The 27,736-nt window shown below is 40.0% G+C and overlaps 1 protein-coding gene across 1 annotated transcript; it reads right to left on the bottom strand.

Annotated features, from left to right (window-relative positions):
• Positions 1-15,079: 15,079 nt before the first annotated feature.
• LOC126695133 (epidermis-specific secreted glycoprotein EP1-like) lies at positions 15,080-16,635 on the bottom strand. The gene has a single exon (XM_050391775.1). The coding sequence runs from the start codon at positions 16,581-16,583 to the stop codon at positions 15,279-15,281; it is 1,305 nt and encodes a 434-aa protein (XP_050247732.1). The 5' UTR covers positions 16,584-16,635; the 3' UTR covers positions 15,080-15,278.
• Between the last annotated feature and the right edge of the window lie 11,101 nt (positions 16,636-27,736).

Raw genomic sequence — 27,736 nt, 5'->3', positions numbered from 1 at the left:
TTTTTTTTTTTTTTTTTTTTTAGGTCAAACCAGTGAGAAATCTGCTCCCAGTGTTGCCTCTTCTTTAGAATCAGAGAGCTCAGAAGGTGAGTGCAGGCTGCTCCCATCGTGTTTCTTTTTTTCTTTCCCCCCCTTCTTTTTTTTTATATGGCGAAGCCCCCTGCATCTATCCCTTCCTTTAGCCATTTTGCCATTGGTCCTTCACCTTTCCTTCAACTTGCTTTATGTTCCTTCCTAGAATCTTCGGGGAAGTCAGGAGATCAGGAAGAAGAGGTTTTGCCTCAAGAAACTGGAACCTGTTTGTTCTTCTAAATCTGTTCTTCCTTTTCTTTTTCTTCTTTCTTCCTTTTTTTTTTGAATACTGATACAGGCTTTGCAGGTTTTGAGCCTGTTATCCCTGAAGGAATTGTGAGACCTGTTGAAGTTGCTGACCTTTATCCAGAGCAAAAGGCTGCAAGTCCTCCGGTCTCTGCAAGTGGTGACACGGCGATGGGGGATGCCTCGAAGATGGCTGCCTCAGATTTTGATTCAAAGCTTTCCTCTTTCCTGGCTCGCTTTGATCTTTTGGAATTCAACAGTCTTCCTGCCAGCCACTTTCATGTTTTTGGGTCTTTTTATGGCAGCTTCCTGCGCTTCTCTGTTCCTGTGGAAGGCTTGCCGCTGCTAGAGAGCCTGCCCAAGAGTCACGGGGATTTTACCAGCGGCTTCAGGGGAGGCGTTTTTCTAGGCAATATTTTGATGGAGTTGCTGTGTGCTGTGTTGATTTCCCTAAGGAATTCCTCTGTAGATTCGTTGTCTGAAGAAAAGCTTCTGGAGTGGAGAGGGGTGGTGCAGGACCTTCTGGAGGCCAAGTTTAATTTGTCTTTTCTGCTGGATCACTTGCGTCTGCTGGCTCATATGCTGTTTCAAAGGCAATCATTCAAGAGTATAGACACTGAGATAGCTGTTGCTGAGGAAGCTTTGGCTCATGCTCACAAAGTTTTACAAGATTTGAAAGTCAAGCGGCAGAGGATCCTTTCTACTTTGGCTGTTCCTGCTATTTCTCCAGATGCCTCTTTGTTGGCCGGCCTCATTCCTTAGTTTTTTTTTTATTTACATGAACAATTTGGGGTTGTATAAGTTTTTTTTTTTGAACATTGCTCTGCTCTTTGCTTTCTCTTTTGTGTTTCAAAACTGCTTCTTATTTCTTAGTATGTGAATCTGCCTTTTTCCTTGGATAGATATATTGTCTTTACTTTCTCGTGACTCTTTTCTTTTCTGAGTCCTGGACCATGGTTCCCACAGGCTTCACTGTAAGTTCTGGTCCAGGTACCTGGTGATTTATTGTGCAAGTACTGAACTGGGTACACTAGTATCCTTCTCTATGCATGTTTTTTTTTTGAGATACGGTCCCAGTTCATGAACTTTGACAGGTTCCCCCTTTGCCAAGTGCTAGGCTAGGTATCCTAGATATTTTTCTTTTATTCTGTGATCCTAGACCTATGCACTTGGGACTGTTTGTGGGATATCTGAAATTATTTGCGAGGTGGATCTTGGTCTTTGCAGTAAAGAAAAACTTAAATGTTGAAGAAACAGGAATTCCATTAAAACATGATCATTTTTTTTTTTTTAGGAACAAAGAAAAAGTCTTTTGGTGCAGCATTGACCACAAAGTGTCAATCTATCACATGTTCCTGAACAAAATTATCTTAGACCAGAATTCTTGATAAAGGCTGAAAAATAAAAAGACAAAAATAAAAAGGAACTTAGCAGATAGTGAAGCTGGTGAAAGGACCCTGAGGTACTGGGGATCCCCTTGTCCTTATGCATAATATTGCTTCAGCCATTTCCCGTTTATGGGTTCTGTCAGGACTGTTCCATCTTCTTTGGCAAGGTAATAATATCCACTTTCATGAGCTGCATTGATGATGTAGGGTCCTTCCCATTTTGGGGTGAACTTGGAAGGCCCTGGCAGGTTCCTCCTCACGTGCTCCGCCATCCTTAGCACTAATTGCCCTTTGGTGAACACTCTTAGGCGTACTGCTTGTGCATATGCTCTGGTCATTCTTTGCTGGTATCTTTGGCTCCTTTTCTTGGCCAGTTCCCTTTCTTCTTCTACTCCTTCCAGATCTACTAATCTCTTTTCATTGCTTGCGTCTTCACTTTCTCCCTGATTTTCCTCGAGAACTACCCTTGGTGTAGGAATGATTAACTCCACAGGGCTGATGGCCTCTGTTCCATAAACCAGGGAGAATGGGGAGAATCCTGTGGCTGTCTTTACAGAGCTCCTACATGCCCAAAGCACATCTGCCAGATGGTCACTCCATTTTCCTCCATACTCATGCTTCATTTTCCTAAGGATTTTTAATATTACCCTATTAGTAGCTTCAGCTTGGCCGTTTCCTTGTGGGTAGTATGGGGTAGATCTTCCATGCTTGATGTGGTATGCTTCAGTTAATCCCTTCACATCTTTGTTTATGAATGAGGTTCCATTGTCGCTGATCAATCTTCTGGGGATCCCGAATCTTGTAATGATGTGGTCTCGAATGAAATTTGCTTCAGCTGCTCCAGTAGCTTTTTTCAAAGGGATGGCCTCTACCCATTTTGTAAAGTACTCCGTGGCTGCCAGGATCCATATATAACCATTGGATGGAGGATTTATGGGCCCTATGAGATCGAGCCCCCAAGTATGAAAAGGCCATGGCGTCATCATATCCTGTAGGACATTTGGGTGAGTGTGAATTGCATCTCCTAGGACTTGGCAAGCATGACATGTTTTGACCAGCTCCTCAGAGTCTCTTTTCATCGTTGGCCAGTAATACCCCAACAACAGTAACTGCTTATACAGCCTTCTCTTCCTTGGGTGACTTCCACAATCTCCAGAGTGCACCTCTCTGGCTGCTTCTCTAGCTTCCTTTGGTCCCAGGCACCTAAGGGGATCCCCATGGTATCCCTTTTTGAACAAAATGTCGTTCTGCAAGAAATACCTGCACGCTAGTTTTTTGAGCTTGTGGGCCAGTTCTTTGTCAGTTGGCAGGATCCCCTGAGCCAGGTATCCTATGAAAGGAACCCGCCAATCTTCCGTAATAAACACCGCGTAGCTTTCTTCTTTATCGATTGCCAAACAACATTCCTTGCATTTCCCCTGTATGATTGCTGCTTCCTTGTCCATATCTGGCCAGTAATACCCCATGCGTTGCATCCTTCTGTATAGGCTGACTCTTTCTGCAACTCCACATGCTTGGGCGTGTAATTCTTCTAGTTTCAACTTTCCTTCCTTCTCGGTGATACATCTGGACAGTATTCCTCCTGGCAGTCTTCTATACAATTCTCCTTCTATCTGAGTGTAATCCATTAGTTCTTTGATGTTCCCTCTAGGGCTCGCCTCTTTCATCCTTTCTTTGACTTCGTCCCTCCAGTCCCACTGCTTGGATTCCCCGGGGTACATTCCTTGGAGGATCCTTACAATAGAATGTTCCTGCCTTCCTATTTTTATCAGCGTATCCCTCCCATTAAATGGTATTTGGGATCCCAGGGTGGCGAGAGCATCTGCAAACCTGTTTTCACTTCTTTGAGTGTATTCTATGCTGAAGGTTTGAAATTCCATCTCCAGCCTCTGTGCCCAAGTCCTGTAGGTTGCTAAACTTTGCTCCCGTAGTGCAAAGTCACCTTTCACTTGGGAGACTACCAGATTATAATCTCCCAGCACTCTCATATGTTTCACTCCTATGCTGAGTGCTATAGCCAACCCAGTTAAGTATGCCTCATACTCAGCTGCATTATTAGAGCATGAGAAACCAAGTTTGAAAGACAGGGGCATGATATCCCCATTTTCGCAGCTCAGTACAATTCCTACCCCATTTGAAGTTGCTGTAGCTGACCCGTCAAACCTCATGGTCCATTTCTTCCCTGGGATCTCCATCACTGCTACCTCACCAGGGATTTCTTCGCTCAGTGGGCCTTCTTCCTTTCCTGGGAATTGAGCTAGCAAATCTGCTATGGCCTGGCTCTTGACAGCCTTGGGGGTTCTTATACCTATATCATATTGTGAGAGCAACACTAGCCATTGTGCTATTCTTCCCGTGAGAAGGGGTTGGTGCAGGAGTGCTTTTATGGGGTGGGACTTGGTTACCAAGAGGATTTGGTGAGCTGAGAAGTACCTCTTCAACCTTTGGGATGCATAAACGATTACTAGGCAGGCTTTCTCTATTCTGGGGTACCTGGTCTCGGTATCCTTGAGTGTTCTGCTTACATAATATATAGGTTGCTCATTTCCTTGGTCATCTTCTTGTGCTAGCAAAGCTCCTATTGCCTGAGAGTTTGATGCTAAGTATAGCAACAGAGGTTGCCCACGTACTGGTGCCTGGAGGGTGGGCAGATGGTTCATAATGCCTTGAATTCTTTGAAAAGCTTCCTGCTGCTCTGTTCCCCAGGTAAATTCATTTCCCTTTTTCAATAGTTTGGATAGGCCTGCTGTAGCTGAGGCTAAACCAGGCACAAACCTCCTGATATAGGAGACCCTTCCCAGGAAGCTTTTGAGTTCCCTAACAGTAGTTGGTCTTCTCATCGTGGCAATAGCTGTGGCCTTGGCTGGGTCCACGCTTATGCCTTTGTGATGTACCAGGAACCCAAGGAACTTTCCAGCAGACACTCCAAAGGCGCACTTCATGGGGTTCATGCGTAACTTGTATTTCCTGCATCTTTCAAAGACTTGCTCAAGTACTTGGAAATGTCCTGTTCTGGTTTTTGACTTGACCACAATATCGTCTACATAATCTTCCATCTCCTCATGCATCATGTCATGGAAAATGGCTGTCATGGTCCGTTGATACGTAGTCCCCGCAAATTTTGAGGCCAAAGGGCATTACAGTGTAGTAAAAGTTCCCAATCGGAGTTCTGAATGCCGTCTTCTCTGCATCTTTGGATGCCATGCGAATTTGATTGTATCCACTGTACCCATCCATAAACGAGGACATTGAGTTTCCTGCAGCTGAATCTACAAGGAGATCGATATTGGGCAAGGGGAACTCATCTTTAGGACATGCCTTGTTCAAGTTGCGAAAGTCTACACAGCAGCGGATTTGTCCATTTTTCTTCTTCACAGGTACAATGTTGGAAAGCCATTTTGGGTGTTGGATGGGTTTGATAAAACCAGCCGTTAGTAATTTCTTGACCTCTTGGACTATTTGAGCTTCTACCTCAGTGTGAAAGACCCTGGCTGGTTGGACTACTGGCCTCACCCCTGGTTCCACATTAAGAGAATGGACTACCAACTCCGGGTCTAGACCAGGCATCTCATCATAGGTCCATGCAAACACATCTCTGTATTTTTGAAGTAAGGTTACCAGTTGTTCTCTTTCTTGAGCCACCAATCGACTGCTAATGAAAACAGGTCTTCGGGATCCTGGTTCTGTTTCCAGGTCTACTTCCTTTAGTTCTTCCTCAGGCTGAATCTGGGCCTCCTTAACTGGTTCTTCTGGGATTTCTTCTTGGGCCATCATGCAGCTTGGTGGTCCGGGACCTTCCTGTACAATGCATTCGGGTCCCGCGCACCTTCACAAACGATAAATTAACCTTCCCCCAGGTTCCCGCACCACCACACATTCTCGGGATCTTGAAGAGCTGGGCTCCCTCTTTTGTCTTTTTCTATCTAAGAGGTTTCTCAGGTCACGGGTGCCCCTTCCTCCTTCTTCTTCTTCTAGGATAGGTGCCCCCGGGGTCCCCGGGGTGGGGTTCTCATCATCTGGCTCCAACTCATCATAAAACATCGTTTCTATAAAGTTCACTTCTCCCTGGCTGAAAGGATTATGATTAGCAGGGATCCTTATGGGCCTCCCATTCAGTCTCCCTTTAATGCATTGATGGAACGTGGATGGAATAAGGCGATGTTTATGAAGCCACGGGCGTCCCAGCAGCACGTGATAAGAAACTTTTGCATTAATCACATGAAACCTTGTCAAAGCTACTATTGGCCCTACCCTTAAGGCTAGCTGCACGTATCCTTCTGTTGATTCTACCGATCCTCCAAATCCTGTTATCTCCATGGGGGTCCCCAGGATCCTTCTGTTAACTAAGCCAACAGCTTCCAGGGTACTTAAGGTAATGAGGTTGAGTGATGCCCCCGTATCCACCAGTGCTCTCCTGACTTGAACACCGTTTATGGTGGCCATGAGATAAAAGGGGTCTACGGTGGTCTGGGTGCTCAATTTCCATGTCTTCATCAGTGAAGGTTATTGCATTGGTTGTTTCCAGGAAAGCTCGACTAGCATGTGACTCAGCTGTAAAGCATTCCATCCCTGAATCTGCTGCTATGCTCATGAGAGACTCCGTGGCCACCCTTCTTGCTTCTGGTCCGAATCCTAATTGATTGAATAGTGACCTGAATTTAGGATTCTTCTAGAGGGTTCTGATTGTGCTCGGGTGGAAGGATCCTTCAGATTCTGCTGCTTCTGCTGGGTTCCCGTGTATTACTACTGCTACCACCCCTTTTCCTTTGTGGTTAGGCAAGGGGTTCCTCTGTACTTTTGGCTCCTTCTGAGTGAGTTCCAAGGTTCCTTCTCTCAATTTTTTGTGGAAAAGCCTGCGAAGGGTCCAGCAGTCCTTAGTGGAGTGCTTCACATAGTTATGGATTCTGCAAAATAAAGGATTCTTCCTTTCTTCCTCGGTTGGTGGCCTGGACACAGTGAATGGCCTGACAACCCCATCTCCAATCCATTTGTCTAGGACATGGCTTAACTCCTCAGCTGTGCATGGGATCACTGGTGGTTCCTTAAACACCTTCCCATCTGGTCTCTTCCTTTTCTCTCCTGTTGATGCTGTCATAGCTTGGGACGCGGGCAGCCTTTTTGTTCTCATGGTTTGCGCTGTCCTTCTGGTTCTCTGTAGCAGGTCAGCAAACTGTGTGATACATAAATTTTCAAGGTTGAGCCTGTAATCAAAAAGCATGTTGGCTATACAGGTTTCTACGAGCTCCTTTTCTTCATGGTCTCCATAGCAGTCTAGAGACACATCTTCGAATCTTTTAATAAACTGAACAGGATCTTCTCCAGGTCTCTGCCTCACCATCTGCAGGTTCTGGAAAGTGATTTTGTCTTCACCAGGGTAATATTTGGCGCAGAATTTTTCCATCATCTCATCCCAAGTCTTGATGGACCCGGGTCTCAGCGTGGTGTATCAGGTGTATGCCCTATCCACCAAAGATTTGGCAAATTCCCTTAGACATAATTCTTTGTCTCCTGCATAGGGGCCCATAGTGTGGACAAACTTGCTCACATGTTCCACAGCACTTCCATTCCTCCCATCGAAAGGATGGAACTTTGGGGGTTCGTATCCCTTAGGATATGGTTTGCCAAGAAGTTCTAGAGGGAACGGGGGATCCCGAGAGAATTGCTTGGGGATCCCTGAGAGTTTTTCCCTTTCTTGCTCCAGGAGGGCATTGACGTCTGCCAGTGTCAAATACTGAGGGTTGGCTCTTCCTCCCACTGCTGATCCTCCTTCTGGCTGGGTCCCATCTTGGTGGCCAGTAGGGGGAATGTTGTCTCTGACTTCCTGTGTCCTGCCTTCTTTGAGAAGACGAACTTCTTGCTCCAGATCCTTTAACATTGCTGTCATCCTGGCCATTAGGTCTGGTTCCTGTCTTGCGTGTCTTTGTTCCGACACAACCTCCTGTTCCACCAAGGGTATCCCACCTCCTTGCCTGGAGACTTCCTCGTTTTCTCCTACAGGTTCAGAGGCCGTAGGTGGCACATTAGTTCCTTTGCTGTTTCTTTGTCTTGGAGGCATTCTCTGTGAAGAGATTGTTTCTTCCTTCTTCTTTGCCCAGTCCCCAGTGGAGTCGCCAAAATGTGAGAGTGTCTTTTTTTTTTCAGGATACTCAGGCCCAAGGATCCCGAGCCTGAACGAAAAAAGAAAGGATTTGGTGGACTGGGCCTTGACTCACCGCAGTTAAATGGCTGTTTAAGAATCAAGTGAATGCAGAGAATACTCCTGACAACATACAAAAAATGACAAACAAGGATATTGAGGAGTGCTAGAAATTAACAACGTAAGCTCAAAAAGAAAGAAAAAGCAGGATTAGCAAGACGATAAAAAAAAAAGGTACTGTGGGGATCCTGGGAATTATGAAACAGTATTTCATTAAGGCATTATCTGTTTGATTACAGAAAGCTCACTAGGACGTGATACAAGGTCCAATCGAGCTCAAAAATTGCAGCCTTGAATGGCTATTTCAGCCTTCAAAACTTGCGAAGTTTGATTCTCGTTGAATCCGAGTATGTACCATAGTTGCTTTTACAGGATATCGGGAAGTAGTATTCGTTTTTCCCTTAGTATATTTCTTTCTGCACAGATTTTCTGATAGTTTTTCCTAGAAAATCTCTTCTTTCTTATGTTTCTTTCTTTTTTTCTCGCTGCCTTCTTCACAACCCATCCCCTCCTTTTTTATAATGGAGGTTTCTGGGCGTCCCGGGGAACCATTGGTTCCCCTGTTTTGCTTTCCTGCGAACAGAGCACGTCTTGTCCCTGTTGTCTTGGTAAGTCCCTTTTCCGCTTCTTCTTATTCTTTCCTTTTCTTGGTTCTGATTCTTTTGAAAGCTTCTTGTTGGCTATCTTCTTTGGGAGTGCTGAGGTATGCCCTTCTCGGCATCCCCACTTCTGATGCCTTCAGCTTTCCTTTTCTTTCCTATTTGGGCGGAATCCCATCCTGCCTTTTTTAAAGATCGTTTGTTGTCATCCTTCTTCCCTGTCTTGGTTCCCCGAGGACTCTTCTGTCTGTGCCGTGAGAAGTCGCTCGCGTTTTTTGCTTTTTTCTTTGTTTTTCTCTTTCTTTTTTCTTTCTCTGTCTTCTTTCTATCGAGCTGTCCCGATCTTCCTTCTTCTTTGTGCCTGAAAGGATCCGCGTCTATTGATGGTGCCTGAGGATCCTTGCTTCTTATATTTTGCCGTGATCTTTTTTTTTTGGATGCTTTTCTTTTCTGGGCTTCGGGATCCTCTGGACCTTTCGTATAATCCCTTTGGACTTGGCTTGGTTTTTCCTTCTGGGCTTAACTCATTCTTTTTGGGCTTAGCTTATTCTTTCTTGGGCTTATTTTACTATGATTTTTTTAGACCTCAACAAAAGTCAACATAAATGTTATGTGAAAAACCATAACTTAACACACATGAATGAAAATCTTAAAAACTTACCTTTAAAAAGATGAGCAATTTATTTTAGGAAAACTCATGACTTTTGAAAAAAGTTTATTTAGAAAATACCTCTTTTTGGAAAAAAGGTCTTCTCTTTATTTTACATTAAAAAAAAAAATGGTATTCTTTGGTGGGAAAGTGTTGATTTTAAGGAAAGTGAATTTGGAAAATAAAAGCATTTTTAAAAGAAAAGAGTTGCGTTTTTTGAGAAAACGGGTTCCATGGTTTTATTGAAGACCAAGGCCTTTCTTCTTTTTTTAGGATAGAAAGGACTTGATGGATTTTTTAAACATTAAAAACCAATTTATTTTAGGAAAAGGGTTTTTATGGTTTCATTGAAAACCCATGGTTTTATGCAATTTTCAAAAATGGTTAAACTTTGTATTTTTTTTTTAAGGATAACCAAAAAAAAAAAAAAAAAAAAGTTTTGAAGAAAACATAGTTTAAGTTTAGAAATCATTTATAAAGAAAATTAAAGCAAAGAGAGTAGCAATTTATTTGAGAAAAAGGTTTTTCGAACCCTAATTTAAACATGAGGAAATGATTTATCTAAAGAAAATGGTTTCCATGGGTTTTCTTTTGAAAATAGGAGCTTAAGGGCGAAAAATTAATGATTTTTATTTATCTTTGAAGAACATAATGTAAGAAGGTTGTTTTGAGAAAAATATTTTTTTTTTCTAGGAAATTACTCGTAACTAAGCCTTAAACCTTATCACAATCCATGCTTATGAGCTCTTTTCCATACTGAGAAATGGGAGTCTTGGAGACTTCTAGCATTTCGTAGGAAACATACAAATATTGTGCTTAGGATTAATCGTAGAACCCATTTAAGAGAAACTCAGAAAAGGGGTTTCCATATTTTTTGAAAGAAGATACCAAAAATTTTTTAGGTTAAAAACATTTTAAAAGAAAGAGAAAGAAAAAGGGCTTTGAGATTTTTTTTTTTTTTTTTTTGAAAAATGCCTATTTGGAAGGCTTTTTATGAATTTAAAAGGAAACTTTCTTTTGAAAACATTCATTTTTCTAGAAAATGTGATGGCCATTGGAATCATTTTTATATTTTGGAAAACACATAATTTAGATGTTTGTTTACCCAGGCTTTTTACTATATGGTAATCTAGGATTTATGGTGTTGGCTAGGAAGCCAACACCCTTAAACCCCATTACACATGAGAAAGGGAAAATGGAAAATAAAGCAAGCTTAAAGTGCATAAATTAAAGAGCATAGTGTTTAAAGACTTGAATGTAAAGAAATTTAGAGACAAAGTATAATGTAAAAACTTGAATTTAAAGGAATTTAACGACAAGACAATAATGTAAAAGCTTGAATTTAAAGGGATTTAAAGACAAGACAATAATGTAAATGGGTTGATTAGAAATTCTTTTTTAAGAAATTTATCCTAAATAAGCTAATCTTATCACATCCAAGTTAATGGGTTCTTTTCCATGTTGAGAAATGGGAGTCTTGGAGACTTCTACAATTTTCTAGGAAGCATACCTATATTGTGCTTAGAAACAATGTTTAGAACCCATTTAAGAGAAACTCATCTATGGTAAGTCACCATCTTCCCATTAAGGTTGGTCGTGCACAAGAAAAAAAATCCTCCGCATACCTTTTAGTTAGAAAGATGAGAATTTATCAAAGATGTTGAGTTGTTATCTCTTTTTAAGTCCAAGGGATTTAAAGAGAGAAGACAACAAAAGAAAAATAGTAGAAAATAATTTTTAACAAGTGTAGGGAAAGTTTTAAATAAAGAGCATAAATAATAAATAAAGAGTTATAGAACAATATGTAAAGAATAAGAGAGTAGATGAGCAAAATAATAAAAGAGAGAATTTCATATATATAATGATGTGTTTACAAAGAAAGAGAGAAAGATGATGGTGTAGCTTTGAACAAAGCTACCCATCTCTAAATACAAGGCTTACCAAGCTTACCTAAGAGCTTTGGAGGTGTGAAAATGGTGGGAAAATGGGCTGGAGTTTCTGTTTTGAGATGGATTTCCTAAGGAAAAAAATAAAGAAACTAAGACTAGAGAGATTTCTAAGAGAAAGAGAGAGAGAAGAGAGAAAAATTTTATGCCTATTTGTTATGTAATTTCTCAAGAGGGGGGGGGGGGGGTATTTATAGATGGATAAAGGTGGGAGTGTGGTGTTTCATGCAACACCTCTTACCCAGCTGCACAAAGAAATGTGCGGCTGGAGTCCTCACTCAAAATTGCCTTGATGCCAACACTTTCCTTTTTCGTCTTTTTCCCCTTTCTAGTCCAATTTTTGTGTTGTTATTTGGAGGCCTTACTGAGCTTGGATTTCTTCAAACTTGGTGTCCCTAGAAAGTTCTAATGTCTAGTTTCCATAGGTCCTGACCTTGCTTAATTTGGAGTTATTGTCATTGAGTTTGGAATGGAGGTGATGCAGTGTAGGAAATTTAGCAGCACTATTTTTAAAAAATTCATATCTCCCAATCCGTGGCAGATATTGCCAACCCCTTTTTATGGAAAGTATATGATACATCATACTTCAATCTTGTTTAGGCAAACCGATTTAGTTGTGGCTGAATCGGTATAGTTTATTACGCAAAAACGCCCTAAAAGAAACTTTTTTCACTTGAAATTAATAATACATTTAGTTAGGATTTTGGTATATTCTTGTTATCTCATCTGTTTTAAATCTGATATTGGCTCGTGAACTGTTGCTTTGAAAGGAATTTCATGATCTTCAAGATGGTTTGAAATTTACCTTGTTTGGATAGTCAGATCAAAAAGTCAATATTTTGACCATTCTTAGTTAGGGTTTTGGTCAACGTTGGGTCAAATTTTGCTAGAAATGACAAATTTGATTTTGGATTTTTTTTTTCTATAATCTAATTAGCTTAAATAGGATTGTTTCAAATTGTTCCCAACTTTTTTTTTCCTCAAAATTATGGTTTTCACTATATTTTTTGAGTTAACTATTTTGTGCATTAATCAAGGTCTGACAAAATATGGTAGGAGGAGGGAGAGGCGATGATGGGAAGTTGGGTGAGTGGTGGCTTCAGGATATTTTTTAAGGGGTTAGTAAGAAACATAAATTATATAAAACCTAAAACAAAAGAGAACTTGATTGAATGTTCAAAATGTGTATAAAACACCTATGAACATTTAGACCCCCAAATTACAAATTATCAATTCAAGCTTATTATCAAATAATATATGTGCGGAATATGAACATAAGCTAAACACAAAATTGATAAAACAATCTAAACCAAATAAAATCACAACCACAACAGAAATTAAATGGTAAAGATTAAGGGAAGGGAGATGCAAACACAAAAACAACACAGCGATGCGTTATCGAAGAGAAAACCGAAGTCCTCGGCGTAAAACCTCTCCGCCGCCCTCCAAGCAATAAATAATCCACTAGAGAATCAAGTTGGGATACATGAAGAGCAGAAAACCCTCTAAGCTTAATCTACCCAGTGTACCTAAGTCCTCCAAGCTCCTACTCCAACGAGGTTACGCCAAACTTTTGTCTTCTCTAACTTATCGGATTCCACTACAGCCCATAGCATCAACCAATATTAATTGGTCCCTTCCTAACTACTTCCTAAGCACCAAAAAGCCTACTCATAGATATGGGTATGGTGAGAAAATGATTTGGCTAATGAACCTTTCAAGGATGTAACAATAGAAATGGTGAGAATTGAGGAATTTGAAGAGTCACTATGTAAAGATTATGGATAAGTTAATCTTGTTTTTCTCCTAGGGTTTTTCTCTCAAAATTCTCTCTAGAAGCTCTCAATATTTCCTGGGTATAAGGCGTATTTATACTGGTGTGAGAAAGGAATGCGAAGAGTCAGTTTTTCAAAACAGAGTGGACTGGCGACTTTGGAATTTTTGTCCTGTAGTGCTACAGCTGGCAGGACGATTCAGCTTCTCTGCATGCTTCACTTGTGTGCATCCTCTGGCGGCTTGCCAGTCACGAGCCACCCGCGAGATCCAGTCGCGAGTCCCTGCTTCAATGTACAGTCTTGAGCATTTCTTCACACTCTCTCACACACTACCCTTAAATGATTCCTACCTAAATACATGGTTTCTAAGTGCTGAATTACAAGCAAATTGACACGGAATAAAGCTAACAAGATGGTTGATTAAATTCAACCTTACATTGATAATATCAAAATTACAATATACAATAAATAAATAACATAAAGTTTTACAATTGGCTTCCTCTCTTATTGGTGTTTTTTTTTTTTTTTTTTTTTTTTTTTTTTTTTTTTTAACTTAAACTATTTATTTCAAACTTATTAAGATCTAAAGGATTTTTTTTTTGTGAGGTTTAAGATCAACAAATTAATGCTTTTGTTATTAGGCTTTTATGTGTGTGTGTTTAAAAGTGATCAAAATATTGTTAAGAGGATCATAACTCATATATATTTTTTTTGATAGGATCATAACTCATTTCAGTTGGGCTTAAAAAGAAATTTCAGTCCAAGTGTTCAAATTTTAATTTTAGGGGTTCAAAACAAAAAAATTTTAAAAATATTATATATATAAATTTTTTTTGACATGTTAGGGGGTTCAAATGTGGTACCACCCCTTGTTGGGTCACGAACGTTGGTTTGACCACAAGCAGAGTTTTTATTTTTATTTTTATTTTTGGTCAACTACAATTAAGGAATTGGCATTAAATACGATCACTGCTATGCTAGTTGTCGGCAGAGACTTGGGTTGAGCAGGTATATGGTGTACCCGGCATATATGCCGGGTACAACATATAATTTTCAGGGTTGAAGGGGCTGGGTCTTTGTGGTTGGGCTCTTCATTGTGTGGCTCTTGCATGAAGTTGGGGTTGTTAGGGTTGGCGAGTCCTCCCTGGTTGTGTTAAGAGAGAGATGTTTTGTGTATGACAATGGAAAGAGAAATTTGAGTTTGTTTTAATTTGGATAAAAATTATTGGTTGAATATATGATTTGTGTAAAGAAATTTTTTTTTGAGTCTTAATGTAGTTTGTGTTCATCCCTATGAAAATAAAATAAAATTTAAATTTTATTAGTCTTTCTTCCTTTTGAATATATATATATATATATATATATTAGTTTTTCTTATTTTATAATAAAAAATTGAAAAAAAAAATTAAAATAGTGTCGTTTCAAGTTTTTAACGGCAATTCATGTAACATATAGTGACAAAAGGCCTTCTTTATTTATTTATTTATTTAGAATCTAGTGTTAGAAGGTCTAAATTGAATAAAGTTAGAAGTTAGATAACTGAATTGAAATATATATAAAATTAGAGGCTGCAATTTGTAATTTAGCCTAAAAATTATTAAGGGGATGAGTTGAAAGAAAATCAAATAATATTATAACAAATGTCAAACTATGGTAATCCAAAAAGTAAAAAATAAAATAAGATGTGAATTTTTTAAAAAAGGCAAACAAAATAAAATAAAATAGTAGTACTAATAAACTACTACCATATACTTTCAAAAAAACAATAAAAATAAAAATAAACTACTACCATATAACTAGAGTTAGAGTCACATGATATTAAATATGAGATCTAACGGTATCATAGAGGAAATATTTCACGCCAATGTGTCCCTATATTTTAAATGGGCTTCAATTTATTCTAAGCGTCATTTCATTTCATTTGTAAAATTTTGAATATATAATACTTTCAAATTATTTAAAACTCTTTTAAGTCCATCTAAAATTACTTAATTTAAAAATCTAGCTCATTATTGTAAGTTGTAACTTATGTGCGACAGAAATGTTTAAACGTTGAGAGAGAGAGAGAGAGAGAGATTTTACTTTATGGTTTGATCTAATTTAACTCAAAGTTAAGGCTGGATGGTTTGGGACGTACTTTTCCTCATTTAACAATAAGAATGAACTTATCAAAAAAAAAAAAAAAAAAAAAACAATAAGAATGAAATATTCTGTTACACAAATCTTGCAGTATTGATGAAATTGTACCTATAAGCATTGGTGGAGCAAAATCAAGAAAAAAGTACTACAAAGAATACGTGATCTTTATTGAAGCACCAGTGCGGCACTATTTGGAATGCCATAAACGAACTCATTCGACTACGAAATGAGATAGAGCAAGATCCTTCCCCACTACTTACCCACATTATTAGTGATTTGGTACCTTAATATAACCCACATGCGTAGAATTGGAGGATTTTGTTAGGGTGTTGAGATCATAAGCGACCCAACATTTGGAGGTCTCCTTGTGGTAAAAATAGCCCAAACACTTGCAGTCCTCTGAACACTTTTTGCCACAGTTATTTTCTGTAAGGGTATTTCCGGTGGTGAATTTGCTCATGAAATGGTCAGCACCTTCAACTTTGTAATAGTGAAAATCATTCATTCCACAAGATGTAATCTTTTTGGGCTTGCAGTCCTTACTCCAACCCAATAACCCATTTGACACTGGGCAGGCAACACACTGGTTGTTATCACAAAGCCCAAATTCCCCACAACGCTCAGGCAATTGGCACTCACTCTCAGTCGAGTCTCTATCAAATAGAGTGTATGTAACTTCCCAAGCACGGTAATCTACCTTATCATAGTAAGTATAGAACCTAAGATTACCATCAATGCCAAGACGAAGAAAAGATAATGTGCTATTGTATTTGGGCCTAGCCGAAAGGCTGTTTCCAATATTTGGTAGGTTGGCCGAGTCCGAACGGTACTCTATGCCTAGATCATAAGAATAGGCCTCATCGGTTTCTGGGGTAGAATTTAGTGTCACATTTTCTAAGGAGCCCTCCAAATGAGAAGATAAGAAGAAGTAGAGAATTGGCCTAGGACTAAGAGAATTCTTGCTCTTATAGTAAAAGGCCAATCCTTTAGGCTCCATCACTAAGCTGTAAGGCCCATCTTTGTTATCCCTTTCAGAAGTCCGACTTACAAGCTTGGTTACACTTCCAGCTCGCAAATATTGACCAACCAACAGTGTATCTGTTGGAGAGTCAAAACTCTGCCAAATAAAATTGCCCTTTGAGTTATGAAGGACCATGTTACCATTTGGTAACAATTTCAAGCCTACCACACCTTTGTTGGCGGTATTGGTTTGCCAAGCAACTCGGCCATCAGCATCAGCCAAGACTAGGTTCCCATCAGTCCCAAAAGTGAGGGTAGCATTTTCGTGAACTGGGTTGCCTCTGTTGGCTTCCCAAACCCAACGAAACAGTGACTCTGAACGTCTGGTAGCCATGCGTAATGCGAGGGTGTAAGCATTAGGGGTGGTGTTATAAAAGAAAAGTTGGAATGGAGAATTGAAAATGGATAGTCCACGATAGTTTCCATCGTACTCAACAATGTATGGCCCAAATTCTCCTTCATTAACATATCTAAATGTTGCATAGGGAGGAACAGAAGATTGAGCAATGAAGGGAAAAAGTGAGCAAAGGAAGAAGAGGGAAAACAAGCGCATTGTAGCTACAAGATAAGAAGACAGTCTGGTTGATGTGCATAATATAGCTTAGGCTTAGGCCATGGCTTTATTTATAGTGAGTGGGGAGAGAATATTTTATATCAATTAAAGATTTGGTCCATTATGGTGCGGATAAGTGTGACTGAAATTGTACCTTTCGGCTGGCCGCCTCATCAAGATGTGGTCCTTGGTCAAAGTTGTGGCCTAGGAGATTTATTGTGAAACAAAAGCTGAGTATGAGCCCATTATGGTGTGGATAAGTGTGTCTGAAATTGTATTTTTTTGGCTGGCCGCCTCATCAAGATGTGGTCCTTGGTCAAAGTTGTTGCCCACGAGATTTATTGTAAAACAAAAGCTGAGTAAATGGTATTGGCTTAATTACCAATTCTTAATATGCATTAGGAAATATATATAGGTACACAACACAAGTAGTATTTGGTTACCGAGGAAATTCCTAGATAGAGGCAAAGTAGCTAAGGATAAAATACATGCTAAGGATAAATTACAACTATACAGGTTATGTGATGTTAGAAATACTGAATGATTGTATTGTATTTCTTGAATCAAAGAATATACATCACTGCCTTTATATAGGAGGCATATGTGTGCAGTACAAGTAGAGTGTAGTACAAGTACAAGTGTGCTATACAAGTAACCTAATTGGGCCTAAAGCCCATAACATAATACATGTTAACAGCCCCCCTCAAACTCAAGGTGGATGTGAGACCAACTTGAGGTTGTCAACCAAATCACGAGTGCGTCCCTTAGGAAGTGACTTGGTGAAGATATCTGCAAGTTGATCTTTGGAGGAGACGGAGAAAAGCTTAAGAGCACCATGGACAAGATGATAACGGATAAAATGACAATCAATCTCGATGTGTTTAGTCCGTTCATGAAAGACATCATTATGAGCAATATGAATGACACTCTGGTTGTCACAATAAAGGGGAGTAGCAGAGGAGGTGAACACACCCAAATCCTTAAGGAGCCATCGTAGCCAAAGGAGCTCAGATGTGGTATCAGCAAGAGCACGATATTCTGCTTCAGTACTGGAGCGGGCCACAAAAGTTTGTTTCTTGCTTCGCCAAGAAATCAAAGAAGAACCAAGGAGAAAACAGTAACCTGTAGTAGACCTGCAATCAGTAGGATCTCCTGCCCAATCAGCATCAGAGAATGCACGGAGTACAAGAGGAGACTGAGCTGAGTAGAAAAGGCCATGAAAGACGGTGCCCTTCAAGTATCGAAGAATGCGCAGAACAGCAGCATAGTGAGTTGATCGTGGAGCAGACAGATACTGGCTCACCTGATGAACAGCATAGGAGATGTCTGGACGAGTAACTGTGAGATAAACTAGGCTGCCAACCAATCGTCTGTAAAGAGAGGGATTAGACAATGGTTTCCCCCCTGAGGGAGTCAGATGCGCATTAAGCTCAACTGGAGTGTAAAAAGTCTTGCTATCAGTGAGTCCAGCTCGAGACAAGAGTTCAGAAGCATACTTAGCTTGAGTAAGATAAAGTCCATCAGTAGAATGAGTGATTTCAAGACCCAAGAAGTAGCTGAGATGTCCAAGATCTTTCATCTCAAATTGCTGACTGAGAAAATCCTTGAGTTCTTGAATGCCACTGAGGTCATCACCAGTTATGATCATATCATCCACATACAGGAGAAGTAAAATAGTGCCTTTGTCAGTGCGACGAAGAAATAAGGCAGAATCATAATGACTGGCCATGTAACCCAAATGAGAGATGGTAGAGCTGAATTTGGCAAACCAAGCTCGTGGAGCTTGTTTAAGGCCATAAAGTGCACGTCGAAGGTAACAAACCTTGTTTGAGTCAACAGAGAGACCAGGAGGAGGTTGCATATAAACTTCTTCATGTAAATCCCCATTAAGGAATGCATTTTTGACATCCATCTGAAAAAGGTCCCATTTACGGGCAGCAGCAACAGCTAAAAGGGCATGGACAGATGAGATACGAGCAACCGGAGCAAAGGTCTCTTCATAATCAATCCCATACTCCTGTGTAAAACCTTTTGCAACAAGACGAGCTTTGTAGCGCTCAATGGACCCATCAGAGCGAGTCTTAATCTTGTAGATCCACTTACAACCAACCACAGATTTCCCGGGAGGGAGTGTCACCAAATCCCAAGTATGGTTTTTAGATAATGAATCAAGTTCCTCTTTCATTGCAATCTGCCATAAAGGGTCAGTGGAAGCCTCACGATAGGTGTGAGGCTCATGTAATGTAGCAAGAGCAGTGTAACAATGATAGTCAAGTAAATGTGTAGGAATAGATCTTACTCGAGTTGAGTGACGTGGTGGAATGTCGTGTGCAAGATCTTCAAGCGGAGCAGGAGCAGGGGACCCAAGCTCAGGGTTGGGGTTGGGTAGCTCGTCTTCAACCTGTTCATCTTCCACCTGTTCATTAAAGGGTGAACTAGGAAAGGGATCAGTGATATCTGGTGGTTGGACAGAGAAGTCTACAAGAGAATCAGGAGCAACTACAGGAGGATCAGGAGCAGCTACAGAAGGAATATGTGCCTCATCTGGAAAAAGATCTAAAACAGAAGAGGAAGATAGGGAGGCACGAAAGTGAGAGAGCTCGACAAAGAGGCGATGTTCCCAAAAGACAACATTGCGAGAAATACGAAGACGATGAGAGACAGGGTCATAGCACCGATACCCCTTTTGAGTTTCGCCATAACCAAGAAAACAAAAAAGCCTTGACCGAGGCTCAAGTTTGTTATGCTCATGTGGCTGAAGAAGAACGAAACAAGCAGAGCCAAAGGAGCGAAGGTGGTGATAGTCTGGACATGACCCAAAAAGGCGCTCATATGGAGTTTGATTTTGGATAACCGGACTCGGAATGCGATTAATAGTATGAACAGCATGAAGAGCAGCTTCGCCCCAAAAAGGAGCAGGAACTTTGGCAGAGAGAAGAAGAGCACAAACAGTGTCAAGAATATGACGAAGTTTCCGTTCGGCTCTACCATTTTGCTGAGAGGTACCTGGACAAGTTAGTTGATGAACAGTGCCATAGGAATGCAAAACAGCTTGGAAAGCATATTGAGTATATTCAAGAGCATTATCAGATCGAAAAATTTTGATGCGTTTGGAAAACTGAGTTTCAACCATTTTTGCAAAATTAGAATATACTTGCAATAATTCAGAACGATGTTTCATATTAAAAATCCAGCTATAGCAAGAGTAATCATCAACAAAGACAACAAAATATCGAGACCCACCAATACTAGAGACAGAAGAAGGGCCCCAAACATCAGAATGAATAAGGTCAAAGATATCAGTTGATATTGATTCACTAGTATTGAAAGGCAAAGCTGGTTGTTTTCCTAATTGGCATGAAACACAATCAAAATTTTTTGTAGACACTGAACCTAACAAACCTCTAGAAGCTAATTGTTGTACCCGAGAGGAAGATGCATGACCAAGGCGAGCATGCCAAAGTGCAAGGGAAGGAATTGAAGAAGCTGTAGCAGCTGCAGCAACAGAAACTGGAGCAACAAGTGGAAGACGAAGGTTGTCCACGGGAAACATACGCCCAACTCTGGGACCAGTCCCAAGCTCCTGTCCCGTCCTCGGATCCTGCACAATACACCCAGAATAATCAAAGATAATGCGATAACCCAACTCAGCTAATTGTCCAACAGAAAATAAATTATAAGAAAGGTCAGGAACATTAAAGACTCTAAGAACCGAGAGATTGGAGGTCGCAACGGAACCTATACTATGACCAGACATTGTGGAACCATTTGCTGTGCGAATATTAAGAGGGTGCGGTGCAGGTTTAAGGTCAGAAAATAAGGACGAGTGAGGTGTCATGTGATTGCAACAAGCAGAATCCATAAGCCAAGAGGTAGGAGACATACCAGATAAAGCTGAGAGAGAAGAGGAATAAGATGCATTACCAACTATACGAATGACATTGGCGATGATATTTATAAGGTCATCTCTGGAAATGGTGAAAGTGGATCCAGAAGACTGAGACTTTGCAGAGACGGGAGCCATAGGTTGGATACTCTCAGTGTTAGCAACAGTAGCAGCAGAAATGGAAACAGCTGATTTGTTGCGTTGATAGCAAGTCTCAATATTATGGCCAAAACGTTTGCAAAAATTGCAAAAAACATTTGTTGGATTGTCGGCGACGATTGTTGCAAAAGGAAGAAGACTTGTCCTTATTCTTCATTTTGAAGCAAAATATGCAAAAATAGACTGCAAAAATGAAATCTACGCAAAAAACTGGGTAAGGAGCACCTGTACTGTAAAAAGTCAACTCTGCAGAAAGTCAACGGTCAACGGTCAAGTCAACGGTCAACGGTCAACTCCAGTGATGATGTCAGCTAAGGCTGACGTAGATGATGACGTGGCCGAGATGACGTCAGCGATGACGTCAGCAGATGACCCAGCGGCGCGTGAGGCGCGTGAGCGCGTGGTCCAATCTTCGCCGAAACTTCTGTCGGCGCGTGGCACGCCTGATGATGCTGATTCTTCGCCGTTGATGTAGATCGGAGCAAGACGAATCCGATGATTGCGGCTGTGAGATGATCGGAGCAACACAGATGGCGCGTGGAAAAGCGGCCGAATCTTTGACCAGCGCGTGGCGGCGCGTGAGAGGTCAGATGATGATGATTCCGGCGGCTATGTGTAGATCGGTTGAAAATCTATACGTTGATATTTCTTATGTCTTAATCGGAGGTCTGATGTGGAAGACCTGACGGAGGCAGTGATCTTGGTGGCGGTGATCGAGCTTCTGACGGTGAAGATTCAACCTTGGCACCTCTGAGGGCACAAAAGAAAAGGTTTACTGACCGAAGAAGTCGAGGCAACGGAAAACACCAACAAAGATAGGACTGCAAGACACAAGAAGGTTAGAGCAATGGCTCTGATACCATGTTAGAAATACTGAATGATTGTATTGTATTTCTTGAATCAAAGAATATACATCACTGCCTTTATATAGGAGGCATATGTGTGCAGTACAAGTAGAGTGTAGTACAAGTATAAGTGTGCTATACAAGTAACCTAATTGGGCCTAAAGCCCATAACATAATACATGTTAACAATAACTATAGGAACATTTGAATTTTGAGTAGTAACATGATCTTTAGAAAGTGGCTTGGAATATCTTCAGCCATATTAGTTATCTTAACAACCCCCCGCAAGCTAATGGGAGGAGGAATCACCATAAGCTTGGAAGTGAGATGTGCAAAACGAGCATTTGTGAGAATGTCTGCAACCTGATCCACAGTGGAAATAAACTTGACTGAAATTTCACGATTAAGCACCTTTTCTCGAACAAAATGATAATCAACCTTAATGTGTTTTGTTCGAGCATGGAATGCAAGGTTAGACACCAAAGCAAGTGCACCGACATTAGCACACCATAAGATAGGAGTTGAAGGAAGTGGGACTTGAAGTTCCTTGAACAACATATGCAGCCAAAATAGTGCTGCAGGAGTAAGAGCAAGAGACCGATATTCAGCCTCAGTGCTTGAGCATGAAACAACTGCTTGCTTCTTTGCACTCCAAGAGACCAAACTCTTGCCAAGAAAAACTGTAAATCAAGAAGTAGAGAGTCTATCATCGGGATCACCTACCCAGTCAGAATCACAAAAAACAGACAATTGTAGACCACCCATAGTGTAGAGTAAACCATAGTCAGCAGTGCCTTTTAAATAACAAAGAACTTGTTTTGCATTGGTCCAATGTGTGGATGTAGGTGAATGCAAGTGTTGACAAAGTTGATTGACTGTAAAGGAAATCTCAGGCCTTGTAAGTGTACAATACTGTAAATAGCGAACCACATGACGATATTCTGTAGGATCAAGTAGACTTACACCATCATATCGTGAGAGTTTGGAACCAGAGGGAAAAGGAGATTTAGCTGCTTTGACCCCAATCATATGAACCCGAGCAAGCAAATTAGCAATATATTTAGCTTGACAAAGATGTAAACCATGCTCAATTCTTGTGGCTTGAATACCAAGAAAAAAACTGATAGGGCCAAGATCCTTAAGGGGAAATTCAAGCTGCAACCTAGAAATTATAGAGTTGATGAATTCAAGATGTGTCCCTGTAACAATAATGTCGTCAACATAAATAAGCATAAAAATCTTGATATCACCACAGTGATATATAAACAAGGAAGAGTCCACAAGAGAAATAATGAAGCCAAGATCCAAAAGATAGGATGAGAGCCGATTATACCAAGCTCTAGGAGCCTATTTTAAACCATAAATAGCTTTATGTAATCGACATACATAGTTGGGATGTCTTGTATCAACAAAGCCTTGAGGCTGTTCCATAAACATTTGTTCAATTAATGAACCATGGAGAAAAGCATTGGTAACATCAACTGTTTGATAGGCCAATTATAATTCACTGCCAATGTCAAAATAATACGAATAGTTGATGTCTTAATAAAAGTCTCAGTATAGTCTATCCCACATTGTTGCTCAAATCCTTTTGCAATCAATCTTGCTTTGAAACGATCCACAGAACCATTAAGTTTTTACTTAATTTTGTAAACCCACTTGTTTGTAATCACATTGTGATTATTGAGTCGGGGACAAAGTGTCCAAGTCCCATTACTTATCAAAGCATCAAACTCCAATTTCATTGCATCTCTCCATCGGGCATCAGAGGCGGCCTTGCTATAGCAATTGGGTTCAGTCTCATGAAGAATGGTATGAAAAAGATGGAAAGGATGTTTGGTGGAGGTGAATAATTTATAATCTGGGAAGGTCTTAGATCTAAAAGAGTCAGTTTGGGATCTAGTGGTCATATGGTGGGATGGATTTGAAGAAGGAATCCTAACAGGAAAAGCAATTGGCAAGGAAGGTGTTGGTATGGCCAAATCAACTAAATTGGAATAAGATAGTAAAATATTAGGTAGAGATGCCGATGAGGTTGGGCATTGGGAAGAAGTAGGGGATATATGTGTAGGTGAGGGTAAGGAAGGTGGGGCCACAATATTATCATGTGAGACTAAAGAAGAAGATGGAGAAGGACTTATAGTAATAACTAGAGGAGCATTAGACTGGACAGTAATTTTAGAAGGCATGTTAACAACAGCTTTCTCCATGGCTGGAAAAGAATTCTCATTAAATACAACACGGCGGGACAAGTAAACTTTATTGGAGTCAAGATTAAGACACCTGTAACCTGCATGACTATAACCTAAGAAAATACATGGTTTAGAACGATACTTCAACTTATTTAAACCATAAGGTCGAAGAAGAGGATAACATTTACGACTAAAAACTCTAAGAACATGGTAATCTAGTTCTTTATTGTAAAGTTTGGCAAAGGGATACTTGTAAGTAAAAACTGGAGTGGGTAATTTATTAATGAGAACACAACTGTAAGAAAAGCATCCACCCAATACTTGTTAGAGAGTTTAGAATGTCCAAGAAGAGTGAGACCAATTTCTAAGATGTGGTGCAATTTGCGCTTTGCCAGGCCATTTTGTTGGGATGTATTTGGACAAGATTTTTTGTGAATGATCCCATTCTTTTGAAGAAATAATTGGAATTGCTGGGAAGTATATTCACCCCCTCCATATGATTGAAGTTGTTTAATAGTGGAAGAAAATAGATTTTCGACTAACAACTTAAATTTTACAAATGATTGGAAAACATCAAATTTATTACAAAGAGGATAAATCCAAGTGTAGCTAGAGTAATCATCTACAAACACTACATAATATTTGCATCCACTAATTGATCAAATTGCAGAAGTCCAAACATCTATATGAATTAATTCTATGGGTTAAGTAGACACACGATTTGAAGAAGAAAATGGTTGCCCCTTAGCTTTTACTAGTTGACAAGAAATACAAACTACTTCTTTATTGAAATTGCTACATGAAACTGGTAATTGAAATTGATTGAGAACACGGGAAATAATATCAATAGACGAGTGCCCTAATCTAATATGCCATCCTAAAGATGAAGTTTTGACGCCAAGAAATGTTGTGAAAGAAGCTTGGTTGCATTTGAGAGAACCCCTTGGAAGCCAAATAGGATATAGTCCGTTTTCACTTTTGCCTTCCAAAAGTATTGCCTTGGTCTTGTTGTCCTTAACAAAAAAAAAGAGTAGAGGTTAGTTTAATGTAACAATCATTTTCTTTGCAAAATTTTTGAATTGACAATAAATTGGCAAAAGCATTAGGACAATGAAGCACATTTTTCAAATGAAATTTAGAAAGAGATGAAGTTAAGACTGTTGAACCAGCATTTTCTATAGCAAGACCAACTCCATTCCCGACTGCAACAGTGTCATCATTCTAAAAGGGTTGCTTGAAGCTTAAATTTTCCAAATCATTTGTAATATGAGCATTGGCACCACTGTTTGCATACCACTGCTGATCATCATAAGCAACGTTAGTGTGAGCAACCACGGTAGCAAGCTAAGGAGGATGAATCAATAAGGAATATTTGAGGGCATGACTCAGAACCGTCGACGATACCCTCCAAATCATTACTCCTCAAAATGGGATGAACTACAGATAACCACATAAGATTGTTGTTGTTGTCAAGCCGAACATGTTAATTGATAATGGGAAGATTTAAGGTACTGGATGGGGTGATAACATGAGCTTGAGGAAGCCATGGATAACATGATTAAAAAACGTTAGCTTAGTAAGGCTCTGATACCATGAAATAAAAGCTGAGTAAATGGTACTGGCTTAATTACCAATCCTTAATATGCATTAGGAAATATATATAGGTACACAACACAGGTAGTATTTGGTTACAACAGAAATTCCTAGATAGAGGCAGAGGAGCTAAGGATAAAATACAACAAAGGCTACAGATAAATTACAACTAAACAAGCTATGTGATAACTATAGGAACATTTGAATTTTGAGCAGCAACGTGATCTTTAGAAAATGGCTTGGCATTATCTTCAATGAGCATTAACGTGATCTTTAGAAAGTGGCTTGGAATTATCTTCAGCCATATCAATCATCCTAACACATTGCAGAATTCAAAGCTGCAATTTGCAAGTAAATTAGAAGAGAGCCTAACTCATATCTTTACCGGCTGGCTGTGGGGTCCTTTTGATTTTTTTTTTTGGGCCTTAGGCCTTGATTGATGTATTTATTGACAGGAACACCTCTGCTGTTAGTCTGTTCCTAATTTTTGGGTTTGTTCCAATAAAATTCTTCTAATAAACTGTGGTCCTTGTGGATTTGCTTCTATATATATATATATATATATATATATATATATGAAAGTTCAAAAACGTGTACAAAAACACTTTTGAACGTTTAGACCCCCAAAAACCAATTTAATCAACACACGCAATATGTTAAACAATAGTGTGCGGAAACTTAACATATGCTATAACATGGTATTGATTAAACAACTATCTAAGCCACAACAAAATAAACCACAGCAGATAATGTAAAGGCAGAGATAGAGAGGAAGGAAGATGCAAACACAGCGATAACACCAGATATGTTATCGAAGAGGAAACCGAAGACCTCGGCGAAAAACCTCTCCGCCGCCCTCCAAGCGGTAATCAATCCACTAGAAAATACAGTTGGGATACAAGGACAGCAATAGACCCTCCAAGCCTAATCTACCCAATGCACCTAAGCCCTCCAAGCTTCTTGCTCCAACGAGGTTGCGCCGAACCTTTTTCTTTTCTAGCTTTCCGGATTCCGCTACTTCACCGTAGCATCAACCAATAAAGATTGGCTCCTTCCTAACTGCTTCCCAGAACTCCAAACGACTGTCTCACAGAGATGATAATGGTGAGAACCAGGTTTGGTATAAAGGCCTCTCAAGGATTTGACAATGGAGAGGAAGAGAGTGAGGGATTTTGATGAGACTCTAAGGTAGAGATTGTGGGTAAAACAATCTGGTTTTTCTTTAGGGTTTCTCTCTCAAAATTCTCTCTGGAAGCTCTCTTTCAATCGTGGGTTAAAAGGGTATTTATACTGAAGAGGAGTGGAATGCGAAACGTCAGGTTTTTCCAAAACAGGGGTGGCTCGCGGCTTGACCTCGCGGCTTGACTAAGTCGCGAGTTCCAGTCGCGAGTTAACCGTATGGCCAGTTGTCCTGTTTTGTCCTGTAGTGCTCCAGCTAGCATGACTGTTCATCTTCCAGCATGCTTGGCACGTGTGCAGATTCTGGCGGGTTGAAGCCGCGAGTCCAGTCGCGAGTCCCAGCCGCGACTCTCTGTTTTCTTGCACACTCTTGAGCAATCTTCACACTATCTCACTCACTACCCTTACAACAATCCCACCTAAATACAGGGTTACTAAATGCTGAATTACAAGCAAATTTGGCACGGAATAAAGCCAATTAGATGGTTGAATAAATTCAACCTTACAATCTCCCCCTTTGGCTATTCCGTGACAAAACCCTAAAACAGACTCTAGACTTAACATGTGAGTTGGGAACAGTTGATCAAAACTCACTCACACCTAATTCTAGAAGCTGTGAAGCACTTGAATCATATGAACATAAACTCCTGAAACACAACAATACACCATGATCATTGTAAGCAGAAAATTATTAATGCATATGAAACAGGCAAAAAGAGATCAAGCATAAGATGGAGTTAAAGAACAAACCATGGCTTGATCAACCAAGTGAACACCACAAGGTAGTGATCACAGTGTTCATTCACACTTGGAATGAACACAAAGACATACAAGTTAACAAGCACGAGGCAAGACACTTGTATGCTCAACACTCAACCAATGCATAGCACACAAGGCATATGCATCTAGGAACAATCCTACAAGGGCACAAGAGTGACAGTACATAAACCAAAATGCAGAACATTTAGATTAAAGTACTGATTTCAACATAGCATAAAGGCTGCACTTAAGCATGGTACATACCACAAGGCCTACAAACTATGCATAAAACATAAACCCTGAAAGCTTACAGAAGCATATGGGTACAAACACATTATATTGAATAAAAACTTAAACAATATAAACTAAATGTGCTTAAAATTTCTCCCCTTCAAAGTGATGAGAAGCTGTGATGCACTTGGAACATATATATACTTGTACCCTGAAACACTTGCACAAAACACATTAGACCCTCAAGGTAAAGCAAGTAATAAATGACAAGTATAATATAACAAGTATAGAAATGACTACACTGATCAC

This window comes from Quercus robur, chromosome 8, assembly GCF_932294415.1.
Source record: "Quercus robur chromosome 8, dhQueRobu3.1, whole genome shotgun sequence".
Classification (NCBI taxonomy): Eukaryota; Viridiplantae; Streptophyta; class Magnoliopsida; order Fagales; family Fagaceae; genus Quercus; species Quercus robur.
Note: the sequence above shows the minus strand (reverse complement) of the source record. Positions and strands in the feature narration are given on the sequence as shown.